The sequence below is a fragment of the Ipomoea triloba genome, chromosome 6 (genome assembly GCF_003576645.1).
Source record: "Ipomoea triloba cultivar NCNSP0323 chromosome 6, ASM357664v1".
NCBI classification, from domain to species: Eukaryota; Viridiplantae; Streptophyta; class Magnoliopsida; order Solanales; family Convolvulaceae; genus Ipomoea; species Ipomoea triloba.
The window spans coordinates 18,121,840-18,132,453 of NC_044921.1; the positions used below are offsets into that span (position 1 = coordinate 18,121,840).

A 10,614-nucleotide genomic window follows, 5' to 3' on the forward strand; every position below is an offset into this window, starting at 1 on the left:
GGGGGGGGGGGGGGGGGGGGATGAGTGTTATCATAATTTTTGCTGGAAAATTGAAGCTTGTAAGCGGCGTTTGCATGTGTTAACGTCCTCTCATGATCCTAGATCATTAAAGGAGTTTAATACTGTAGATGTTGAGTTATCCTTTGTGGTTGGATCGTGAAAATGCATATTGGAGGCAACAAGCGAAGGGAACTGGTTGAGGTATGGGGATTCTAAAACTCCGTTTTTTCATAGATATGCTTTGCATCGTCGGAAGAAGAATTTCTTAAGTCATTTGAAGGCTTCGGATGGTTGTTGGGTAGAAGGTATGGCTCTCAACCCGGTTGTGCTTCATTACTTTGATGATATTTTTAGGTCTGGGGGTGTTCAAAGTTGGAGCAGTTTATGTTAGGGCAGGGTAGATTGAGTGTATAGTTGAATGATGAGCTTATTAAGCCGTGGGGTGTGGAAGAGGTTCGTGTTGTTCTCTTTGCTGTGTATCCAGATAAATCTTCGGATTTAGATGGGATGAATTCAGGCTTTTATCAACATTTGTGGGGGTAGGTAGGTATTGATCTTACTTGTTTCATTCTAAACTATTTAAATTCGGTGTGTTTTCCTGTGGGCTTAAATGATGCAAACATAGTCCTTATCCCTAAGAAAGCGATCATGGTAAGAGCAACGGACCTTCGGCCGATAGTTTTATGTAATGTTAGTTACAAAACTATGGCCAAAACGATGGCAAATCGAATGAAGGGATTGTGTGTGTGGGGTGGGGTGGGGGTGGGGGTGGGGGGGGGATTATTGATGAGGCTCAGAGTTCGTTTGTTCCGGGTAGGCTTATCACTGATAATATTTTGGAGGCGGCTGAAGTATGACATTACCTCCGTAGAAATAAATTGGGCAGGTGGGGTGGGCTGGGTTGAAACTTGATATGGCTAAGGCGTATGACATGGTTGAGTGGGATTTTCTTTAACATATGATGCGTCAATTGGGTTTGATGAGAGATGGGCGCGGTTGGTTATGTTATGTGTCTCGTTGGTGCGCTATAATGTCTTAGTTAATGGTGTTGAGGCGAGTCAGGTGATTCTTACGAGGGGCTTGAGGTAGGGGGATCCATTTTCTCCTTATTTGTTTTTGATATGTGCTAAGGGTTTATCACATTTGGCATTAACTGACTCATCATTGAGAATTTGGAGTCAATACATGTTTAGAACCAAAAGTTTGCATATTGGTTATTAGGAAATGGTCAAATAGGCCCCTCAACTTTACACGAAAAGTCAATTAGATCTTTGAACTTTAAAAAGTGCAATTAAACACATAAACTCACAATTTTAGCGCATCTCACCCTGTTAGCCAGTTAATCATATGGTAACCTTTGGTGAAAGCCTTTGTGACAGATGACTTGTTAATAATCTTAATATTTGACTCGTCACATAAACATAAGTAAAGATAAAACGAATTTTAAATTTTAAAACTATTGATTTGTTTTTTTTTTTTAATTATAAAACAACTAAAATCAGGTCTTCATCCTTCATAATTTCCCACCCGTTTAGCCCTAATTTCCCAAATCAACTCCATCCGCACCGTCGCTGAACCCCGTTCACTTCACTGGTTTCACCATTACTAGGATTGTTAAATATTACTGTCATACTGTGCATGTCAAATATGTGATCAAGCCATTCTATTATCTCTCATCTCTATCTGTCTTGTATGTTCTCCTCTCCATTTTTCTGGTTCATATTTTATAGTTTGTACCTTGCTGAGTTGCTGGTGGGGCATTGACGCTTTCCCACCCTCTAAACACAAAACTTCCACCTTTTTGAAACAATTTATTTGTTCTTTTCATTTTATACTAAGCTTTAATGATGTTTATTTACATTACTCTTTCCCATTTATTCATTTTTTGATTTGCTGAAGGCCTTATTAAGCTTCCAGAGATTTGAATTAGAATGAAAACAAACTTTAAGGAAATGGAATGGTTGAAGAGGATAACTATATTGTAATGAAAATTTTAAAATTGAGGAAGGAAACAGAGGGGGAGGATATGAGATTAAATGTACTGAAGGGTAATAGAATTTTCATGCTTCAGCTCTCCTTTCCTTTACCTTTCATTTTTCTGTATGTATTATTGTAAATCATTCTCTCTTCTCTTCTGCTTTCCTCTGAATCCATCCAAGTAACTAACCAAGTTAATGCACATGCTATAAGTGACTTCTTAGAAGTGTTTTTTTTTGTGTTTGTGACATAACTTTGCTGATATTATTCTCAGATTGTTGGTGACGGTATTGACAAAGGGAGCAAACCTTCACTTTCAGGTATGTAACTTTTCTATATTAGAATCTTAATTGGCTATTACCTGTCTTTCTTATCTTAATCATTAGTATAATTGAAAAAAAAAGTGAATAAGGTGGTGGACATTTTGTTTACAGTCCAAAGTCACGAAGACGCAGAAAGTCTCAGACTGTTGTCAAATATACGAAGAATGCAAAACATGTCTCAGATTTGGGCTTCCATACAGCAGCCATTGAGCTCCAGCACACAATTGACGGTGGTAGTTCTGCTTAGCATGTTAAATTTAACTGGTAGCTCATGTTTTTATGTTTGTTTTCAGTAAAGGCTGATTGTTTTGCTTATAAATTTTATCTTTAGTCACATTTAACTGATTGTTTTTAGTCAAGATTTGGGATTTCTTTTCCCACAATATATTTCTGTTGTTGGAACATTCCAATAAAGGCTAATTAAAACTCCAAAACTAATGCCCTACAATTATGTTTAGTTTCATTTATATTCTTATTTGATGCAACTTACCTCTGTATTGGTCTTCAAATTCACAGTAGTTAGTAAATTTAAATTTTGCAGCTTACCTCTATTACTTTTCAGATTCACACTAATTGGTAAATTTCAATTTGAAAGTGAAACTGATAGGTATGAACTATAGTTCTAGTTCTTGTCCATCAGCTGTAGTTACATTTCCACTTACTTGAATTCAAAACCAAACGTGCTCGCTTAACATTAATGAATTGGACAAAACTTGTCCTCCCTTTAGCTTTTTCATTTATAGCAGATGGGAAAGTCCCACTTGTCATTCCACTCATTCGACTAGAATGTTAGTGCATTTCCATCTAGCCATTCCTAAATCTCACTTTCTACAAAATTCTAGCCCCTAGCCAGCAAGTCTGATTGCCTAAACAAACCACTGGCTTTAAAGTCAAGCCACACTACAGTTTACACTTTTACCCCAACACGGGAAAATCCGGAAAATGACTTCCCTTTCCGGGTTCCCAAACAGACCCTAAATCTGGCATTCTTTCTTGAAGAGGATAGCAGAAAATTATTGGAATAATCAACTAGTGGCTGAGGGGTAGGTTTTTTGACTTGCTGGGGAATTCCAGTTTTTGATTTCCTGAGTTTATTTTCTGTTCTTGCTTAATACATTCTCTGGTTCTTTTTTATTAGCTTACTTACTGCTTCTTTATTCCATCAGGATATGATGTATTTTTGGCCTTCATTGAAGTTTGTGTTTTTCATCTTTGCTTGTGGAAGTGTTAAATTGTCCTACTTTTTACTGCTCTTCTTTTTCATGTCTCTCTAGTTTGCATATTAGACACTGCTATACTCATCAATTGTTTTCAATAACAATTACTAGCACTCCCTTCATCACACTAACATTGTCAATTCTGTTTGTTTGGTCAGCTTAGCTTACTAAGTTTTAACTTAATTGGTACAACTAAATTAAAATTTTAAAATATGATTATGTATTAAGAAACTACACAAGAAGTTTAACTTCCCCAAAAAATTGGAATCTTCAAGTCTAAATTATGTAGACCTTAAAACTTGATCAAAGTTAACTGTGTTGACAACTGAGAAATGAAAATAGACAGCCAAAATGAAACAAAGGGAGTAGCTATGAGATGTACTACCAAATCTGTGGAATATGTCAAGTCCTAATGCCACCAATTTTCCATCTTTCGCAGAGGATATACATGAAAATTTTCATTTTATGCAATCAGTGTCTAAGAGCATTCTGCACCTTTTGCAAGGCATCAGTTGAAAGCTTTGATCTGAAGAAGTAAGATCACTTCTTCTGTTTTCTTTAGCAACTTAGATGAAAGTTATAAATTGATAATAGTTTGAACTGTATTTGGATATACTTTTTGTATGGGTACCGTAATAATAAATATTTTTTGTTAGGTGTATTTAGCTTTCATGCAAAAAAAAAAAAAAAAGAAGCCTGACAACAGAAGTGGGTAGAGGTAGTAATAACTGCCAAATAACAAAGGCAGTCCACTATCTGTACTATGTACTAGGAGGGCTTCACGGTTGGTCTTAGTCAATGTAGAGGTGGGTGGACTAGTGCTTTATTTGCAATGTGGTTATCAGTTGCTTGACCTCTAGAAATGCATTTTGAATAGCATGTGATTGTAACTGCATTTGCAACTCTGGTATATTTTGTATGTTTCATACTAATCAGTGTTTGTTATATACCAATAGATAAATGGCTACTACAAATCTTGTAATAGAAATATGATGCTTTCTTTCTGATGCCTTGCTCCACTTCCCATTTGGTTCCACACTAATTTTGGCTTTGGAAAGAAAGGAATATTGTAGTTGGATGATTGAGAGATGGTTGAGTCAAAATCTTGGAATAGAAAATTGAAACTAATACTATGTAGTTGAGTAATTTACCTTATTATTAATTGCTTTCATTGCAGATGCTTGATGACTTTTTTGGGAATCACCAAGCATGAGAGACATTTGATGCATCTTGGAATTACCATCAGAAAGCAAAGGTGATCTTAAAATTTATGGACATTTAACTTTTCTCTTGGTTCTTTACTGCAATTTCCTGTGGTGGAATTGTGCAAGCCAATGCTGTCATATATTGCTTATGCATGATTTGAAGCCTCTATCTTCAAATCCATTGCCTCCTGATTGAACCTTTCTCTAGCCCTTTTGGTCAAAAAGCAACTTGAATAAATTTTGAGAGTTAAAATAGTGCTTATACATAACTTAGGTGCTACTGCTGCTGGTCTAGTGTTAATGACATGATTGGGATCCCTAGTTAGCCCCACTCCATGTATCCCAGTTCCATGTCTTGAATCTAGGGACTAACATGGGGTGGGACCATGAGAAGTGAGCAAGGCCTATCCATTGAGGTCATCAGGGTGGTACCTTGGGTCACTTGGTACCAGCAATAATTTTTGCTTACCTGTTGAGTGAACCCTATCCTGATGACAGAATTGTTACTGATTCTAATATTCCTTGGGCATGTTGGAGGAAGTTGTTTTGATAGACTCTCACTTTGTCTTGACAGTAGGTTGTTAATTGTTGTAATAATCTAAAATTAAGCCGAAGTCACTCAACTGGGTTGTAATGCACATGGACCAAACCACACTAAAAGATTTAATCCAATCAATTACCTAGTCTAAACCATGACTTTATAAACTCATATGTTCTCTCTTATTTTTGCAATGTGGGACTCTTAACAATTGTAAAGTTAACGTGTCAATTTCCGCCATAATTCTCTCTTGATTTATTCAATAAATTATATTGATACTTGGAAGGAGGGATACTTTCACATGGACCTCTAAGGTTTCTGATAGTAAAAAAAAAAAAAAAAACACTAGTATAACCCCTTTTTTCCTTCATCTCCTTGGTAAGTTTGTAATGGCAACAAAATGGAAGAAAACTCCATTAATTAGAATTATAGAAGTAACCTAACCAACCGCTTGTCAACAAACCTGTGTTTGTGTTTGTTTACCTGTAACTGCCTTACCTTACTGCCATGAAAATATCTGATTTAATTGGTCACCATCGTCAAACCACAAACTGTCTATGGTCTTAGCCCTGCCTTGGTAATGGTTTAATGTTCTTTGCAGGTGGTGGAGAGGGGAGACTAATTCTAAATCAAACAATTGAGGTTGCTACTACCCTTTCTTCTGTTTAAGGACACCTTACTCAAATTCCGACCAAATGAGAGGCAAACTGATGACTGAGACTGTCAGACTGCATTGCTGGAAAATGATGATTTCTCCGCCCTTTACGTAATGAAAAGGAAGGGATATTGGAAGTGTTTTACATGATGAAGAAGATATCAAACTCGATTTCAGATTTCATGAGTTTTTACTCTCTGTGGTTGTGTAGACAAATGCAAATATTGCTACATTTTTCAGCAAATATGTAGACAAGAACAATGTCTTCTCTTGGAACTCTATCATTGCCGATTTGGCTAGGAGCGGAGACTCAGTCGAGGCGCTTCGGGCTTTCGCTTCTATGCGGAAGCTCTCTCTTAGACCGAATCGTTCCTCATTCCCCTGTGCCATCAAATCGTGTTCTGCCCTTTGTGATCTCACTTCTGGCAGGCAGGTCCACCAGCAAGTTTTGATCTTTGGGTATGGGTATGACCTTTTCGTGTCGTCGTCACTAATTGATATGTACTCCAAGTGTGGTAAGCTCAAAGACGCGAGATTACTATTCGATGAAATTCCCCAACGAAACGTGGTTTCTTGGACGTCTATGATTACTGGGTATATACAAAGTGACCACGCCGGTGATGCTCTCTTGCTCTTCAAAGAACTTTTGGTTGAAGAGAGCGAGAGCCTAGGGGAGAAGGAAGTGTATGTTGATGCAGTGGCATTGGTGTCTGTTCTATCTGCTTGTTCTCGGGTTTCAGGGAAAACTATGACACAGGGGGTTCATGGTTTTGCAATAAAAAGAGGGCTTGATGAGCATTTGGGTGTAGGGAATACACTAATTGATGCTTATGCAAAGTGTAGCGAGGTAGGCTTGTCTAAGAAGGTGTTTGAAGAGATGGCTGAGAAGGATGTCATATCTTGGAACTCAATTATTGCAGTTTATGCTCAAAATGGGCTTTCCTCTGAAGCAATAGAAATGTTTCATTTACTGGTGAAAGATAAAGAAGTTCAATACAATGCTGTCACCTTGTCCACCCTACTGTTGGCATGTGCACATGCTGGAGCTCTTCATGCTGGGAAGTGCATACATGATCAGGTACTTATTGGTATTTTGATATTTTGTTCTGAACCACACAATTAATCACTTCATTACATTCTTTAGTTCCTCTCTGTAATAGTTTCCAAACTCTCTATGCATTCCTAATTTCTTGTTGACTTTGTTATCCTTAGGTCATAAAAATGAGTCTGGAAGATAATGTATATGTTGGCACCTCAATCATTGACATGTATTGCAAATGTAGGAGATTAGAGATGGCTAGGAAGGCATTCAATCATATGAAAGAAAAGAATGTAAAGTCATGGTCTGCCATGATTGCTGGTTATGGAATGCATGGGCAAGCCAAGGAAGCTCTTGAAGTCTTCTATGAGATGAACCATGATGGTGTGACTCCAAATTACATCACGTTTGTTTCAGTCTTAGCTGCTTGTGGCCATGCTGGCTTGGTGAACGAAGGATGGTATTGGTTTAGAGCCATGGAACACAGATTCCATATACAGCCTGGGCTGGAGCATTATAGTTGCATGGTCGATCTACTTGGGCGTGCAGGTTTTCTCACCAAAGCTTATGATCTAATCAATGAAATGAAGGTGGCACCAGATTTTGTTGTTTGGGGTTCTCTCCTTTCTGCATGCAGAATGCAAAAAAAATGTGGAGCTTGCGGAAATTTGTGCTAGTAAATTATTTGATATTAGACCCAAACAACTGTGGGTATTATGTCTTGCTTTCAAATATATATGCTGATGCCGGAAGATGGAGAGATGCAGAAAGGATGAGAATGCTAATGAAAAATCATGGGTTAACCAAAACTCCAGGGTTTAGTCTAGTTGAGCTGAAAGGTTTAGTTCATGTATTTCTGGTCGGAGATAGAGAACATCCTCAACATGAGAAGATTTATGCTTATTTAGAAGAATTGTCCATAGTTGCAAGCACTCGGCTACACACCAAACATGACTTCAGTTCTTCATGATGTTGGCGAGGAGGAGAAAGCAATGGTGTTACAAGTTCATAGCGAGAAGTTGGCTGTGGCTTTTGGGATTATGAATTCTGTCCCTGGTGCAACAATCCATGTCATTAAGAATCTTAGGATATGTAGTGACTGCCATACAACAATTAAGCTGACAACCAAGATTGTTGATCGGGGAATTGTTGTGAGAGACTCCAAGAGGTTCCACCATTTTAAGGATGGCTTATGTTCATGTGGGGACTACTGGTGAGGTGAAACTACTGAGGAAACAATGAACCCCGTCTCTGTCTGGAACTTCTTTTCATTTGCAAATGATGGTAGTTTGACCGGTTTTTATGGCAAGAATTTGTTGAGGTCAGAGATGGAGGAGTTTCAGATTTTAATCTCGGATCTGGTAAAGTATATTCTTTAGACACCCAGCTTTGGTTCTTCTCATCAGGACCATTGTTTCTTTTCAAAATTGTTTACTACTTTGATGGTTTATAACTTTATATCATAGTGTAGAACTGTAGAAGTAAACAACCTCAATTGTCTAAATGATATTTCAATCTAAATCGAGGCAATTTAGTTAATTGCTTAATTGAACTGCTGTGCTGATTGATTCAATTGCCATTTCTGAAAATCAATTTCGTTAAAATTCAAATTCAGATGTTTTGCAGAGAACATTACAGCAGATTTTAACAACCAGTTGTGTTTCTGTTTTCAGGTTAAGTCTTTGAGACTCTTGTGCCTGCTGTGAATTTATGCATTTGGGCGATCTTCCATTGCTGGTGAAATTTCACAGCTTATAAATCAACCAGATCTTGAGTCAAGCATGTGTTATGAACTTATGATCCGTGAACTTATGAACTTATTGAGCAATTTTAAATTCAATAAATAATTTTAAGAAACTACACAAGAAGTTTAACTTCCCCAAAAAATTGGAATCTTCAAGTCTAAAATATGTAGACCTTAAAACTTGATCAAAGTTAATTGTGTTTACAACTGAGAAATGAAAATAGACAAAAGAAAATGAAAGAAAGGGACTAACTATGAGATGTACTACCAAATTTGTGGAATATTTCAAGTCCTAATGCCACCAATTTCCATTTGGTTCCACACTACTTCTGGCTTTGGATGGTTTAGAGATGGTTGAGTCAAAATCTTGGAATAGAAAATCGAAACTAATACTCTGTAGTTGAGTAATTTACCTTATTATGAATTGCTTTCATTGCAGATGCTTCAAGACTTTTTTGGGAATCACCAAGCATGAGAGACATTTGATGCATATTGGAATTATTATCAGAAATCAAAGGTGATCTTAAAATTTATGTTTTCTCTTGGTTCTTTACTGCAATTTCCTGTGGTGGAATTGTGGAAGCCAAACCTGTCATTTATTGTTTATGCATGATTTGAAGCCTCTATGTTCAAATCCATTGCCTCCTGATTGAATCTTTCTCTCTAGCCCTTTTGGTCAAAAAGCAACTTTGAATAAATTTTGAGAGTTAATGGCATAATTGGGATCCTAGTTAGCCCCACTCCATGTATCCCAGTAACCCAGTTCCATGTCTTAATGCAGGGACTAACACGGGGTGGGACCATGAGAAGTGAGCAAGGCCTACCCATTGAGGTCATCAGGGTTGTCCCTTAGCAAATTCAGAGTCTACCTTGCATTGTAGATCTTGGTCTAAAAATACATTCAGATTCTGTATCTGTAGTTGGCACATTTTGCACATGCTGTTGACAGTTTTGTACTTGTAACTATCATATTATGTGTCAGCAATTATCAAGTTATTGGTTTACATGTACAAACATTGTTAACTGTAGGTACAGAATATGTTAACTGAAGGTACGTAATTTTTGTATCAGGTTAATATGTCCATGGTATAACAATTGGTGATCCCTTGGGTCACTTGGTACCAGCAATAAATCTGTTCCTGGTATTGTTGCTTACCTGTTGAGTGAATCCTATCCTGATGGCAGAATTGTTGGATGAAGTTTTTTTTTTTTTTTTGATAGACTCTCACTTGGTCTTGACGTGCCTTTCTGTGCAGATTCCATCCGTGGACCATTTTAAGTCTGTAACCAGTCTTGCAGAGTTGCAGTAGGGTTATTTTTTACCGTATTTGTTAAGCAGGTGGTTAATTGTAAAGTTAACCTGTGAATTTTCCCCATAATTCTCTCTTGATTTTTTCAGTACTATTTAGTCTGTTACAATGCAGTATTTGTTCATAACTACTTTCTCAACTGAATCACAAAGAGTCAATACTGCATTCACTGAGGCTCAAACCCACGACCTCCCAAATGAGAATGCAACTTGGTGCAACTTTGATAATCTAAATTTATTTACACGTTAAAACAATATCTTGAGTTTGACAAAACTCGTTAATAGTAATGGAATGTAGACATTCACCAGGCACCAGCACAATAAAGATTCTTTTTTTTTTTTTTTAAATCATGAATTAAAAGGCATGTAGGCAGGCCATCTATAAACAGAGTGTCTACAAAGAGAGTATATTATGATTCCAGTAAGTACCGCCAAAATGGATAAATTAAATAGCATATTCCTTATTCCCTCTGAATCTCTGTTACGGGATAATACCCGTTAAAAAGTGGCATATTCCTAGATAGATATGAAATTTGGACCATAAAAAAAAAAAAAAAAAAAAAAAAAAAAAAAAAAAAAAAAAAAAAAAAAAAAAAAAAAAAAAAAA

General features: G+C 36.9%; 2 protein-coding genes across 3 annotated transcripts; both read left to right on the forward strand.

The window, feature by feature from the left end:
- The first annotated feature begins 20 nt into the window (after nt 1-20).
- LOC116022380 lies at nt 21-6,069 on the forward strand. Of its 2 annotated transcripts, none has more exons than XM_031263088.1 (6): nt 21-201; nt 2,252-2,297; nt 2,412-2,533; nt 3,957-4,051; nt 4,695-4,772; nt 5,862-6,069. In XM_031263088.1, exons 1-6 carry the CDS (start codon nt 163-165, stop codon nt 5,899-5,901), a joined length of 420 nt encoding a protein of 139 aa, XP_031118948.1. In that variant the 5' UTR covers nt 21-162; the 3' UTR covers nt 5,902-6,069. The 2 variants fall into 2 exon arrangements, with proteins under 2 accessions (XP_031118948.1, XP_031118949.1); XM_031263089.1 differs by having other exon boundaries at nt 2,412-2,530.
- On the forward strand, nt 5,971-10,135 carry LOC116023594 (pentatricopeptide repeat-containing protein At3g26782, mitochondrial-like). Its single transcript, XM_031264597.1, is given in 10 exon segments — nt 5,971-5,982; nt 6,127-6,993; nt 7,128-7,598; nt 7,600-7,644; nt 7,646-7,875; nt 7,877-8,315; nt 8,628-8,691; nt 9,138-9,215; nt 9,770-9,840; nt 9,955-10,135. Coding segments are annotated over 6 exon segments (1,920 nt in total). The 3' UTR covers nt 8,172-8,315; nt 8,628-8,691; nt 9,138-9,215; nt 9,770-9,840; nt 9,955-10,135.
- Nucleotides 10,136-10,614: the final 479 nt, after the last annotated feature.

Excerpts from the sequence above, each read along its gene's own strand:
- LOC116022380 (XM_031263088.1), top strand. The coding sequence starts at position 163 with ATGCATATTGGAGGCAACAAGCGAAGGGAACTGGTTGAG. Across the intron at positions 2,534-3,956 it reads CCAGCACACAATTGACGGTG|AGGATATACATGAAAATTTT; the intron begins GTAGTTCTGCTT and ends CATCTTTCGCAG. Across the intron at positions 4,052-4,694 it reads GAAAGCTTTGATCTGAAGAA|ATGCTTGATGACTTTTTTGG; the intron begins GTAAGATCACTT and ends CTTTCATTGCAG.